This window comes from Montipora capricornis, chromosome 9 (genome assembly GCF_036669925.1).
Source record: "Montipora capricornis isolate CH-2021 chromosome 9, ASM3666992v2, whole genome shotgun sequence".
Classification (NCBI taxonomy): Eukaryota; Metazoa; Cnidaria; class Anthozoa; order Scleractinia; family Acroporidae; genus Montipora; species Montipora capricornis.
The window spans coordinates 11528683-11543682 of NC_090891.1; the positions used below are offsets into that span (position 1 = coordinate 11528683).

A 15000-nucleotide genomic window follows, 5' to 3' on the forward strand; every position below is an offset into this window, starting at 1 on the left:
GCTGATTTAGCAACAGAACGGGAACGTCAGTGGCGACGGCGCGCGCAGAAAAAACACCAATGAGAATTCAGAATAGAATAGACTCCACTCTTTTCCTCTCTATTCTAAATTCTCATTGGTAGTTTTGCTGCGCGCGACGTCGCCACTGACGTCCCCGTTCTGTTGCTAAATCAGCCTAATGACGTTAGCCAAACGTCGAAACGTCGTCTACAAACTTTTAATATGCTTTTACGAAATGTTTTATCGTAATTGTTTTATCGTTAAATGTTATTCCAAATTGCACGAGAAAAACCATGTAATTACTTATTAATAATATACATGAACAATTTCGACATGGTTAAGCAGATGAAACGCACGCGTATCTCGCAGTCTGAGAAATTGCGCCATCCAGGGCACGCGCTTGATTTGAAAACAAAAGATTTGATTAATTCTGATAAAACTAGTCAATCATAATCCAGAATTTAGATGTGTAATTTGCACTGATATTGCACTTTTTGCACCGTGGTACACTTTAACTGCACTGCTCTCAGATTTACTCGTACTTATTTATTCCAAATTGCACGAGAAAAATCATGTGATTACCTATACAAATTGGGGTATCATATTCAGGGAGTGGCGTATAAAAGAGTCTTTGCGAAGAGTAGATATTGAAAAGATGCTTATGAGGTCTCTTAAGCTTCAACAATTCACTACACAAGGGTGCTGTCCATCAGTATGTGCGGACCACATGCTTTATTGCATGTTGACACCAACCACAAACTCATCAGTTACACGAGGGCAGTGTAGAATAGAGCATCTTCACTCAGTCCTGAGGGATTCAAACAGCAAAGGGAATTCATGTAGCAGCTCTCGTAACGTATAATGTGATTGGCTCGCTACCCTAGCCAAAAACAAAAGACTAAACAATTGAAACAATGACTTAGACTTAAAAACAATAGAAGCTGCTTACAATATCAAACAATAGCAGCTTACGAGAGCAGCTACACTACTGAAGGGCATGCCAGCCATGTTTACAATGGCCTGACTTACTGCTAACATTTTCGCCGTTTCAGAGACTCTGAACCCGAATCCTATTAAAAAAAAATTGCAGTTGCGCCTCTTGTACATCGTATCTTGGACGTCCTCGATTTCGATCCTTGATCCCTTGTATCGGAGACCCGGTCCAACTCATGTGCTATAAGTTCTTTAGCATCCCTTATGTACATACTGAAACACAATGGTTGCTTTCCATTATGCCTGACCATCAGGCCGGAGACCAGTGGAACTAACCAAGGAAAAGTGAACCGACATTTTTCATCAAAAGTCAATTTCCAACCAGACCAAAGCGTTCCATTTACGTTTCCGGAAATTTTGGTTTAATGGAAAGCACCCACTGTATTCGATATCTACAACCTGTAAACTTACAGCCAAAATGTGCTCTATCCTATCAATTTTAAAATAAAGATAATCAATCACATCATTCCGCAAGTTACTAGCATGTGACAGACTCAAAACTTCCCTTGTAGATCGAGGAATCTGCTCTTTTATGTAGCTTCTTTCACACTTACTTTGACTTTGAGTCGCCATTTTGGTTTTGCGTCCTCAGTAATGTTTCTTAGCAGTATTCTCGCGCAGGTCAATCGATAATTTCTCGTATCTCCGTGTGCAAATCGGTGCTGTTCGCACAAGCATGCGGAATCCGGATACTGTCTTTTAAAATCCAATGACGTTACAAACTCATATCCCGTCTTTACCGCGTAAATATTCAACACACTTGTCGCCAACTCGCACGGCCGATGGCGCAAACTTTGTTGACAATAGTAACAGATGAGTCCTAGATACTAGAACGAATCCGAATACGTGTGGATGGGCAAACTCGATTTGAATACGATCGATACGTGAAAATTTTGAATCGGCTAATTCAGATTAAAAAATAGCCGGATACATGTTCATTGGGCCCTGGTCTTTTATATGGTCAGGGTCAGTTTCGAATATCGGTTTTTAAAATTTCTCTTTCAATAACCAGGTCTACAGCATCTGGTGTTGCTACCAACAAGTGCTTATGGATTGCCACTTAATTTCACCACATTGCCTCAGAAGCTCAAGGAATCTGGTGAGATAGATTACGACGTTTAAATGAAGATCATACTAAACGTGACTTACATTTACATAACTTGACTCGGTAAAAATCTTGATAGATCACGCTCACTGTTATTCTCAGTCATTTGGGGGTGCTAGTCAATATATATATATTTTTTTTTATGAGGGGTGACTCCATAGCTTATAAAACCTATCACAGAACCATTCAGACGGCACAATTGTCGATTGCTAAGACATATCTGGCAAAATTATTTCACTAACTGAAAAACAAGGCACAAAACAGAGAACCTTTTTAAGATCATATTCAAAATTTAACTTTTGAATTATTAAACTTAAAATTCAGAAATTCAGAATTGCCATAAAAAGAAGCAAAGTGTAGAGACGTGTTTGATGGCAATGTAACAAGATGATGATGATGGTGATTATTATTATTATTATTATTATTATTATTATTATTATTATTATTATTATTATTATTATTATTATTGTTAACAGAACCTTTACTCCCCTTGTTTTCACAAGTACCAGAGGAATGAGTAAAGAATGCAAGATTTATCACAGCCGGCCCGCTGAGTTGATACTTTAGCTAATAAGAAAGGAGAACAATATCACACTACAATAGCATGGATCAGGGCCAGAACTTGCATCTCCCTGCTCAGATCATCACTTGTATGTTTACGTTGCTCAAGAACTTTGAAAAGAACCACAAATGACATTAATAACATAGATATGGACATTGAGGTCGCAGAAAGCTCAATTTATATAATTTCTTTTTACGTATATATTTTTTTTTCGGTAACGAAAATATGATAAACGACCACAGTTACAGTTGAAGCTTTGAACATCAACTATCTTCTCATCGATAGGTCTAAAGCGAAAGATGTGCCCAGTTTTTTATTTGTAATTTTTTTGTTTTATTTTCGAGAAGTGATATGTTAAGTGAAATTATCGTTAGGAGATTTTTAATTAAGGTTTTTCGCAGGGAAATAAGTAATGGTTTATTAAATCCTGAATATTGTCTATTTGGTACAAAGTTTTGATTTATTATTATTATTATTATTATTATTATTATTATTATTATTATTATTATTATTATTATTATTTCCACCTTCACAGGCTGACCTTGGCCGCTATAAATGCCTGAGGCAGGGCTGTCCCCTCTCACCCTATTTGTTCGTTTTAGCGGTTGAAATTTTAGCCAAAGAAATCCGAAGAAATAAAGTTAAGTCAATACGCTGATGACACAACGTTAATACTAGATGGATCAAGGGATTCCCTAAAAGCTTGCCTTGAAACTTTGGACGACTTTTTTAAAGTTTCGGGTTTGAAAGTGAATGATAAAAAAGAAGAGGCATTATGGATTGGATCAAAATGTGGGAGAAGTGATATTCCTTTTCCTGAGAAGAAATTTAAATGGCCAAAATACGAAGTGAAAACTCTAGAAGTCTGGCTTTCAGTTCACCCGGAGGAAACCACTAATTTAAATTTTGACGAAAAACTTGAAAAGGTCAGTAATATATTATGCAGCTGGAACCACCGCAGACCGTGACACTAATGGTTAAAATAGCAATACTTAAAAGCCTTGCTGTCTCGCAACTTGTTTATGTCTTATCACCGCTACTTTTAAATGTAAAGGCTATTAAAGAAGTGAGCAAACTTGTGTTCGCCTTCCTCTGGAATGGAAAATGAGACAACATTAACACTATCATTAATGACTATCCAAACGGGGGCCTTAATATGATATTGTCTCTTTTAGTAAATCCTTCAAAGCCACCTGGATAAAAAGATATTTGGATGCAGAAAACCGAGACAAATGGAAACTTTTCTTTGATCTTCAGTTAAAGGCCTTCGGCGGAAAAACAGCTCGTACTGGCAGCCTTAATACAAATGACTCCAAAAATATTCTTTAATCTAAACATAGTTTTATTAGCGAACTTCTGAAAATTTGGGCAGAAATTAATTTTAAAGACCGAATAGTTTCAGAGAATCACTTTCTCAACCAAAGCTTGTGGTATAATTCGCTGATTAGAATCTCCTCGTTTATTATCCTGAGTGGCATTGTTCAGGTGAAATATTTGAAGGACGATTCCAATAACTTTCTTTCTCTCACAGAATTGCAGACTAGGTACAGAATAACAGTTTGCCCTCTCAAGTACTGCGGAATTTTGGCTACAATTTAACTCCTATGGAAAACACACCAAAACAGCTTTGCAACCAATGATCCTAAAAACAAGTATGAAAGTTTTTCAACTAAACTACTGAAAGCTCAAAAAGCAAACAAAGTAGTTTACACAAACTTATATCAAGAAAAATTGTACCTCCTAGGCAGGCTCAGCAGAAACGGGTACCGCAATGTGACATAGAAAACGAAAAATGTATTAAGTGGCATGAAACTTACACACTAGCTTTTAAGTGCAGTACAAGCACAAGACTTGTTGAATTCCAGTACAAGATTCTGCACAGATGAATAGCAACTAACGAATTCTTAGCTAAAATTGGCCTACAAGACGACCCAAACTGCTCCTTTTGCAAAGATGAACCAGAAAAACTTAGTCACCTCTTTTGGTCCTGTACCAAAGTGACCGCTTTTTGGACCTCCTTAATACAACGTTTTATTGTGTCTCAGATCATTCCAGAAAACTACCAATTTAATCTTCTTATAGCATTACGTTGGATGCCAGATTCCTCCAAAAATCCTTGTCAAGACATTATATCTGGATTTGAAAAAATAATAAAATGCTACCAAAGGTAGAAGGTTTTTTCAGATATCTTAAGTCGATCTATCTATTTGAACAAAAGGCTGCGGGCACCTTAAGTTGGAATTACTGAAAACTTTAATCGAGAAAACCCCTCTTTTTTGTTACTTCTTTTATTTTGATAAGTCCATAGACTAATAAATCCTTCACTGCCTTTTCGTAAGAGCCTTGCAACCGACAGCCCTTATGTATACTGTTTTACTGTAAATATGTAAATATGTCTTTATTGTAAGTAAGTTGTTTGTATTTTATGTGTGTGTGGAGTATATAATTTAATTAAAAAAAATAAAAATAAATAAATAAATAAATAAAATGAAAACCTGAGGAAACGGGTCATAACCTATGACCATGGGTTCCACACGATCTCGTCTCCGACGGTAGATTATGTATCAAGCACCTTTCTCAGAATCCTTGCTGTTCCTAATAGTGCAGTCTTGTAGAAATGCTGTTCGGATTGTAATGCCCAGTTTCCCAACCCAGTCGCCTAACTTCCTTGTTGCTCCACCTAGGAGACCAACAATTATAAGTATTACTTGAGCACGTTTCAAATTCCACATTCTCATAATTTCTCTCTTCATGTCTTGGTATTTTCAACCTTTTCAACCTCTTTTTCACTGAGTCTTAAATCTCCGGGGATAGCGATGTCAATAAGAAAGCAGTTCTTGTCTTATGATAATTACAATGTCAGGCCTTATAGCTTCAATAACATGGTCACATTGGACATCCCACAAGAGTTTGATTCTTTCATTATCCACAACACTCTCAGTTGTGTGCTAATATCACTTTCGCTCCGCTCCAATCCATATTTCTCACACAGTTTTCAGTGGACCGCCTTTGCAACATTGTCATGTCTTCGTTTATAGTCCTTCTGAGCTAACATCTTACACCCGCTCACAACGTGATCGACATTCTCATATTTCTCAGCACGCTATCTACACAAGGGGAACTCCGCCGTCTTATCAATATGATGTTTAACGCTGTTGGTCGTAAGATTTTGCTCCTGAGCAGCACATAACAGGGCTTCAGTCTGCAATTTCAGATCCGCCTTTCTAAACCATTCCCATATTCCCACATCATGTCTCTCAAATACTGGCCGTACATATTCTTTACCTTCCAATTCCTTAACTTCTCCTCATGCCATCTCATTATTATTATTATTATCATTATTATTATTATTATTATTATTATTATTATTATTATTATTATTATTATTATTATTATTATTATTATTATTATTATTATTATTGGTTTGCCTCCGGCCAGTTGGGACTCTTAACAGTTGTTGTTGTTCTGTTCCGTCGTTTCGTTGTGTTTCATTGGCCCTGAAAAGCCCCTATGGGCAGCCGTAAGTATGTATAATATGTATTGTATTGTCTCCAGTTGTGAGATGTTCTATTGTGTCTCAGCAACTCTCCGTAGCTTAGAGACACAACACGTTCCGCAACAGGTGAGTAGTTCCAAGGATGGCCGATAGTTGTACGCTTCCAAGGAAGTTAGGTACATCTAGCTTGCCAAACCAGGTATTTGCACCTTTTGATATGCTTCCAAGAGCACCAATCACAATAGGCATTATTGTGAATTTCGAGGCTCCATGAATCCTTCTGATTTCAAATGCTAGTTCCTGGTACTTTTCAACCTTCTCCTTTTCAGTTCTGGTCCGCTGGCACAGCTATATGTCAACAAGTGTCCATTTCTGTGTGTCTTTATGCACTAGAGTAATATCTGGCCGATTATGTTTAAATTTCAGCACTTTGTGTAGATAGTCATGTCCCACGTAATCCTCACTTCTCCATTTTCTGCGGTTGGCAAGGGTTGATGGTCATACCACTTGTCAGTACACTCTATCCCATACTTCCTGCACAACTCCCAGTGTACCCGCAGGGCCACCTTGTCGTGGCGCTTCCTATTCCCTCTCTGGGCAAGCTTCTTGCATCCACTGACAATTTGTCGTACTATTTCAGTGGCATCTCCACACAATCTACACAGTGGTGTCTCTGAGGTCTTATTCATGTTGCACTTGATCGAGTTTGTTCTTAAAGCTTGTTCCTGAGCAGCAAGAATCAAACCTTCTGTCTCCTTTTTTTAAGAATCCATTCCTGAGCCATATGCATCTCCATGACTCCTCTCCAGCTTTATCTGATATTTGTTAGACAAACGCACCATGTAGGGCTTTCTACTTCCAGTTTTTAACTTTCTCGTCGTTCCTCCTCCTCTCATAGTCTGGCAGACTATCTTCTTCAACAATCACTTTCTCCTTCAACGCAGCTTGAAGCATCCACTCTGCGCTCTCTCTTAGGTAGTCATGAAGGGATTTGCTTTCCCTTCTTACACACTCCTCGATGCCGATCAGGCGTCTTCCCCCTTCCTTCCTCTGCAGGTAAAGCTTCGCAACATTACTCCTGGTGTGCAGACAGCCATTCATTGCCAAGATCTTCCTAGTTCCTCTATCCATGTTGGCTACCTCCTCCATTGTCCAGTCCACAATCCCCGCACTGTAGCGTACTACACCTACAGCCCAGGTATTGATGCCATCGATCGAATTTCCTACATTGAGTTTTGATCTACACAACTTCTTGACTCCTCTGATATACTTCGATGTTATCTTTCCTTTCATCTTGGTGCACGTGTTGACAGTCTGGTCCAACTGTAAGATGCCAAGGTATTTGTAGCCTTCCCCCTCTATTTCCCCGATATGCTGGTCGTCGGGTAGTTCTATTCCGCTACTGCCAACTTGTCTTCCCCTTCTCATTTCCAGGACAACACACTTGTCTAGGCCAAACGACATCTTAATGTCTTTCGAGAAGAACCTTACTACTTGAACAAGTGAGTCTAGTTGATCTTTGCTAGCTCCGTACAGTTTCAGATCATCCATGAATAGTAGGTGGTTAATGGGCCTCATGTCCTTTGCCAGTTTGTATCCAGCTCTCATTTTTCGTAGTACTAGGGTCAAGGGTGACATGATCACTATGAACAGTAGTGGTGACAAGGAGTCACCTTGAAAAATTCCTCTCCTAATTTCCACCTGCACGAGCGCCATTCCTCCTGATGTCAATACTGTCTTATGATATAGTAATAATAATAATAATAATAATAATAATAATAATAATAATAATAATAATATAATTCGTTTATATAGCGCTATTAATACTAATTATTCATAGCGCTTTACAATTTTAAACCTTGTACTAACTCTAAGACAATTTTTACAATTTCATTTTACTATTCTAATTTCTATAATTATATAAAATTTAAAAAATATTTACCAATTACATCTTACTCTACAAAAAAATAGGAAACAAAAGAAAATACATAAAAGTATGCAAAATAATAAAGCAAATGCCCATCTAAAGATAAGCCATTTTAAAAAGAATTGTCTTCAGTCCTGATGTAAATGCTTGTAAGTTTGACGACATGCGCAACTGAAAAGGCAGTTCAATCCATAGCTTAGGAGCACATACCGAAAATGCTCTACCTCCATAGGTAACAGTTCTAAATTTAGGAACACTGAGCAGATGTTGAGACTGAGATCTAAGATTGCCGGTATGCATAGGATTATTAAGTAGCTCAGATAGGTATTCAGGAGATAAATCATTAAGTGCTTTGTAAGTCAGCAGTAGCACTTTAAACCTTATACGATAGGAAACAGGAAGCCAATGTAGTCTAACTAGAACAGGAGTTATATGATCATATTTGCAAGTAAAACTTATAATACGAGCTGCAGTATTTAGTACTGACTGAAGTCTGTCTATTTGGTATTTTGGCAGTTCAATAAGTAAAGCATTACAATAGTCCAGCTATGATGAAACAAATGCATGGACTAACGTCTCAGTAGAATTTTCATATAGATATTTTCTAATCTTACAAATATTTCTAAGGTGGTAATGAGATGATTTGCATAATTTGCTTACATGTTCCCCGTCAGATAGAGTTTGATCGAACAAAACACCTAGATTGCGTACAGTATTTCTCTGCTCTATACACTCACTACCAATCTGAACGTTGCTGAGACAGGGTCTTGGACGGTATTTAGAGCTAAATACAATGAGTTCCGTTTTATCATCATTCAATTTTAACTTGTTTGAAATCATCCACCTGTCAATTTCCTCTACACAGTGTTCTACTCTAGATTTAGCCAAGCACGCATCATCAGCAGAGTCAGTTTTGAAGGTGATATAGAGCTGAGTATCATCAGCGTAGAAGTGGTACTGCAAATCATGAGACTTGATGATGTCAGCTACTGGAGAGGTGTATAACACGTACAAGAGTGGGCCCAGTACTGAGCCCTGGGATACACCAGAATCCAGGGACCGAAGGGAAGACTTGTAGCCCTCAACTTGTACGTAGTATTTGCGAGATGCTAAGTAATATTCGAACCACGCAATAGCACTTCCTTTGATACCAAACCGAGTACGGAGACGCAAAAGTAAAGTAGAGTGATCTACCGTGTCGAATGCGGCGGAAAGATCAAGAAAGAGAAGAAGCACAGACCTGTTGTCATCAATTGCCCGCGGAATGTCGTTTTGTACTTTAACAAGGGCAGTTTCAGTAGAGTGGTGAATCTTGTAGGCAGACTGAAACCATTCTTCAAGATGGTGGGTTCTGACGTGATCAGTTAACTGCACAGAGACTGCCTTCTCGATGACCTTTGACACCATCACTAAGTTCGAGATCGGACGGAAAGTCGAAAATTGTTCATGGCCAGCATCGTGTTTCTTCAAAGCAGGAACCAGCTCAGCCACCTTAAGTGTCTCAGGCATCGTGCCAGTCGAAAGTGATAGGTTCACAATGTTGGTTATAGTAGGCAACAGCATGTCGAGACAGTTCGTTATCAGTGAGGCCGGCAGGGGATCTAAATTACATGATTTCTTCGCTGACTTGCAGGCGTACTCCTTAACAGTGTCTTGTTCACCATGCTGTTGCTGATTATAGAGATCATATTCTTGGCAGCCGCAACCATCTTCAGACATTTCAGGATCCATGAATGCGGCACCATATCATATGCCTTCTTGTAGTCTATCCAAGCCATTGACAAGTTTGTCAACCTTCTTCGGCAGTTCTTCAGGATTGCCTTGTTTACAAGCAATTCATCTTTTCTTTCTCGGGATCCCTTCCTGCACCCCTTCTGTACACCTGATAGCAATCCATTCCTTTCCAAGTGGTGGTATAACTTCTCTCCCATAACTCCTATTAAGAGCTTCCACATCATGGGTACGCAGACAATAGGGCGGTAGTTGCTGGCCTCAGCACCCTTCGCTGTATCCTTTTGTATCAAAACTGTACTTCCCCTGACCATCAACGCTGGTACCTTCTCTTGACATACACAGTCTTGCAAGCATTCTTGCAATCTAGCCTGCAATCCTGTCAGTTTCTTAAACCAGAACCCCTGAACAAGATCGGGGCCGGCTGCCTTCCAGTTTGCCATCTTGCTCACCCCGTTTCTAATATCCTCCGCAGTGATGCTGATATCTTCTTGCACCTCTGTTGTACTGAGCTCCACCTCTACATCCTCTAGCCAAGATGCTCCCTCATTGTGACCGACTTCCTTCGACCAGATCTTGCTCTAGAAGGAGGTTGCTTCTGTTGGATAAGGTAACACCGTTTCGACTCGTTTCTTTCCATCTAGTGTTTTGTAGAACAGCTTCTGATTGGTTCTAAACAGGTTGTTCTGTTTGAACTGTTAACATCTCTCGTCGTATCTTTTGATCTTAACTCCACCAGCCTTGATCTTCTGTTTCAACATGCCTGAGATATACAAAGTGCCCTTTCCTCAAGATGATATTTTCTGTTCAACCTTTCCCTCTCTCTTTGTTTCAGTCTCATGTTTCCTCTTCGGACTTCCTCAATCTTGCTCAGGTCTTTTCGCCAAGTTTCGATATTCCCCTTAAGGTTACCGTATACCTTCAGGGGTGTCTCGCGTCCGAGCGATGCAGCGCGTCTGGTCTACGGTAAACTGTAGATACCTAAACCACTATATCAGATGAAAGCTTATAGAGGTGGCTATCAAACCATATCAAGAATTTTGAAATTAAATGAATTGTCGAAGTTTTGTCGACCTCTAAATGCTAGCGTCCAAATCACTTCAAAGCTACAAGTCAAAGCAAATTTTGCTTTTCGCTAATTTATTTTGTTCGTCCGTTTCCCGACCCAAAGCGCTAAAAAAAAACGTGTCTGCGTTTTGCTATACTCAGTTACAGTGAAACATTATAGAACGTTTTCGAAATAGTATTTAAAAAGATGTGAAGTGTTCGTACAAAAATCGCTCTCAGAGAAAAAAATATTGAAATAAAAAATTCGCAGACACCTCTTTGTTGTTTATATGGGGGCAATCGGACAAATTCCCTGTGCGTTTTAGCTCTTTAAAGTGTCCGCTTCGAGTGAAAAATTTGATTTGAGAAAACAGCGCTAAAACTGTCAATAAGACGGGTAAGTTTTACTTCCGGCCGAAACGTAAAACCTCCATTTCTCCACCAATATTTAATCTTTTTGAATGATTTCTTTTTTACATTAGAGATCTCATTTCGATCATTACTTTAACCGAAAAATCCAAATTTAAAGAAAATTGCCGATCTGAAGGTATACGGTAACCTTAATCCTTCTCTTCCAGAATGGCTCTTCCGTTCTTCTCCCTTTCCTCTCTTTTATCATTCCCATTCTTTCTGTAGTAACATATGCAGCTGCATACATTGAAGAATTCCTTTCAGTGATGTTGTGCGTCTGAATCCTTTTGATGGTTTCATTGACTTTTCAAACTTCTGCTTTCAGCTTCGTTCTTTCGCATGACTTCAGTGATGGCAGTCCTATTCTCTGTTCTAGTTGTATAACTTCTAGGATCCCGTGGCAAAGGGCTTCCAGTTCTGGGCTGATCTCTTCTTGTAATTCTTTAGCTGTGAAAAATCTGGGTTCCTCTTCACGTTGGTGTTCTTCTTGGGTATGAGATGTTGTTGCATGGTCTGGTGTATCTGTGATAAGGAAGCTCCGTAGTTTCAGTCTCCTGATATTCATAGTCTGGTGTGTCTGTGGCATGGAACTCTGTAGTTTCAATCTCCTGATGTTCACGTCTTACTCGTATGGCTATTTCCTCTTGCTCCACAGTCTCTAGCCACTTCTTGTTCTTAATCTGGCGTACTTGATCAGCCAATCTCTGCTCGGTGACTTCTGTTAGTTCGTTGTTGATGTTACGGGCTTTCCTCAGGTCTAGCAATCTTTTTCTGTACCCTCGCTTCTCTGGTTCACTCCTGTTGTAACATTCAAACAACCGTTTGTTATCTTCCTTTGACCATCCTAATCTCTTCTGTCGATGTTCAGCAGTAGCAGGATGACGACCGGACCTGCGCTACTAATCCACAGGACACCTGCCGGACGCGACACCTTCACTACAAGCTCCAGTCACGTTGACGTCGTTAGTGTGAAATTTAATATTTGACATTCTCTCATCAAATGACGTTGTTTTAACCCTAACACGGGTGGCTTTTGGGTTGTTGGCACTTGCCAAAGGTGCCACCCAAGACTCTGGTGGGCGGGAGCGTCCATATTCCCGTGGTAGGCTAAGGCACCAACCTGTTCTACCCCATTGCCCATTATTATTATTATTATTATTATTATTATTATTATTATTACTATTATTATTATTATTATTATTATTATTATTATTATTATTGTTGTTGTTGTTGTTATTATTATTATTATTATTATTTCTGCTTTTTCTGTTTTAATTTGTACTCACTGGAAATTTGAAAATTTCTATAGTATGTAAAAAATATGTAAATAACATGTAAAATCATCAAGAAGATACTGTAAATAAAAATTTACATGATTTTTACCATTTAGATGTTTTGAGAAATCCTGTAAAAAACATGTAAATTTTCAGGTGAAACATGTAAATGTCTAAAAGCAGGGACATACGACCATGTAAATCCAAGGGGGGAACCTGGAAATATCATGTAAATCAAATAAACGATCCTGTAAAAATCATGTAAAAATCATGTCATCATCAATATTCCCGTCAGGCTGTTGAAAGAAAAGGTCGATGTAATTGCGCCCTCACTATGCAACCTATTTAACAAGTCAATTAGACTCGGAAAGTTTCCGACAGAAGTGGAAAACTGATAACGTATGTCCGATTCACAAAAAGGACAATAAACAACATGCAGAGAACTACAGGCCAATATCTTTACTCTCAGTGGTCTCAAAGGTGATGGAACGTTGTGTTCTCAAGAAAGAAACGACAGTTTTCAATTTACAAAACATATTTCGACATTCTCATGTCATCTTCAGTTGCAAATGAGCTTTTAACGTTTGTACATTTGAATTTATGTTAAGGTACGTTACAAAATGACGCGTCAAAACTTGCGCAGAATTTGAATATAAAATACGAAATGCACGGAAAACAAAATTAGCGCGCATAACAATGAAATAAGAGACAAAAGGAACAACGTAATTAAAAAGAAAGAGACAAGTCTAGATGCCTCAACTGCTGATTAAGAATGGGATTTTCCCACCTAATGTGCAATGCCTCTTTGATCTTAATTTGGAATTTTGAGGCAACAGAATCTAAGATCGTGAAACATTCTGTATTACAAGAGTCATGACAGGCCCTAGATGACTGCAGGTGCCTGTAAACATGCGAAGACTTGTCCGACAGGAGATGCTCACCAGCACGTGTACAAAGGTGGCGAGTGGTCTCGCCAATGTAGCTGGCATTACAACCAGCACAGGAGAATTTATAAACGACACGCGAACGTACTGAATCTTTCACGCTGAACATGTTTCTAAGTTTAAACGTACTAAAGGCCAACTTAACATCTAACTCAGCTTTACAATAATGTTTGAGTAGTTGTCTTAACTTAGTCTGGGCGATTTTAGAAAACCGGCCAACATAAGGGAGTTTATAGAAGTGCATAGAAGTTTTCCCGGAGTTGGATGAGGCGTCTCGCCCATTCAGAGAAGGATTCATTTTCTTAGAAAGATACCTATGAATAATCTTGTCGATGACCCAAGACGGAAAACAATTTTTCCGTAGGTAAGAAAATAAGCTTCTTAACATCCAAGTGAAAACAAACCCAGGAATTGTTGATCTTATATACTCTGTCTAGTGATGTTCTGACTAGACCCAGTTTGTAATTCAAAGGGGCGAAGCTGAAATAATTGGTAAGAAGACCAGTAAATGTCTTCTTGCGATATACGCTAGTAACAATAGATTGATGACTGTTGTCTAACAATATGTCTAGAAACGGTAATTTCTTATCGATTTCCCTTTCGATCGTAAAGCAAATACTTGGGTGGGTGGCGTTGGTATAGTCAAAGAACATGAGCGCATCTTCCTCATTATTGAACAAACAAAAGGTGTCATCAACATAGCGTCTATAGAACAAGACTTGGGAGGATAAAAAGTTATCTAACCAGTTTTTTTTCCTGATGTCCCATAAAGAGGTTTGCAAGGACTGGATCAAGAGGGGAGCCCATGGCAACCCAATCTGTTTGATGAACTACTCGAACATTATTGTAAAGCTGATTTAGATGTTGAGTTGGCCTTTCGTACGTTTTAACTTAGAAACATGTTCAGCGTGAAAGATTCAGTACCGCCAGGTCTACGTTCGCGTGTCGTTTATAAATTCTCCTGTGCTGGTTGTAATGCCAGCTACATTGGCGAGACCACTCGCCACCTTTGTACACGTGCTGGTGAGCATCTCCTGTCGGACAAGTCTACGCATGTTTACAGGCACCTGCAGTCATCTAGGGCGTGTCGTGACTCTTGTAATACAGAATGTTTCACGATCAAAATCCCATTCTTAATCAACAGTTGAGGCATCTAGACTTGTCTCTTTCTTTTTAATTAAGTTGTTCCATTTGTCTCTTATTTTATTGCTATGCGCGCTATTTTTGTTTCCCGTGCATTTCGTATTTCATATTCAAATTGTACGCAAGTTTTGACGCGTTATTTTGTAACGTACCTTAATATAAATTCAAATGTACAACCTTTAAAAGCTCATTTGCAACTGAAGATGACATAAGAATGTCGAAACATGTTTTGTAAATTGAAAACTGTCGTTTCTTTCTTGAGAGTTATCGTTACTCTGCTGTCTTTACGTCCGTTTGTTAATAATATTGTTTTATTAAAAACGCCCTCAAAATAGAGATAAATCTTACCGACTTCATTTGGTAATTG

The 15000-nt window shown here is 38.8% G+C and overlaps 1 protein-coding gene across 4 annotated transcripts in view; it reads left to right on the forward strand.

The window, feature by feature from the left end:
* The window catches only part of LOC138015034 (tolloid-like protein 1), a 46835-nt gene that overhangs the window by 26923 nt on the left and 4912 nt on the right, over positions 1 to 15000 (forward strand). The window contains exons 5-6 of one of the 4 annotated variants that reach the window (XM_068861932.1): positions 2006 to 2092; positions 2575 to 3097. The exons of 1 other annotated variant lie outside the window; for it this stretch is intronic. In XM_068861932.1, coding sequence (XP_068718033.1) covers positions 2006 to 2092; positions 2575 to 2615 — 128 coding nt within the window. In that variant the 3' untranslated portion in view covers positions 2616 to 3097. Of the gene's footprint in view, positions 1 to 2005; positions 2093 to 2574; positions 3098 to 15000 lie in introns of those variants that run through there. 2 more of the 4 variants (XM_068861933.1, XM_068861930.1) reach the window with 2 other exon arrangements.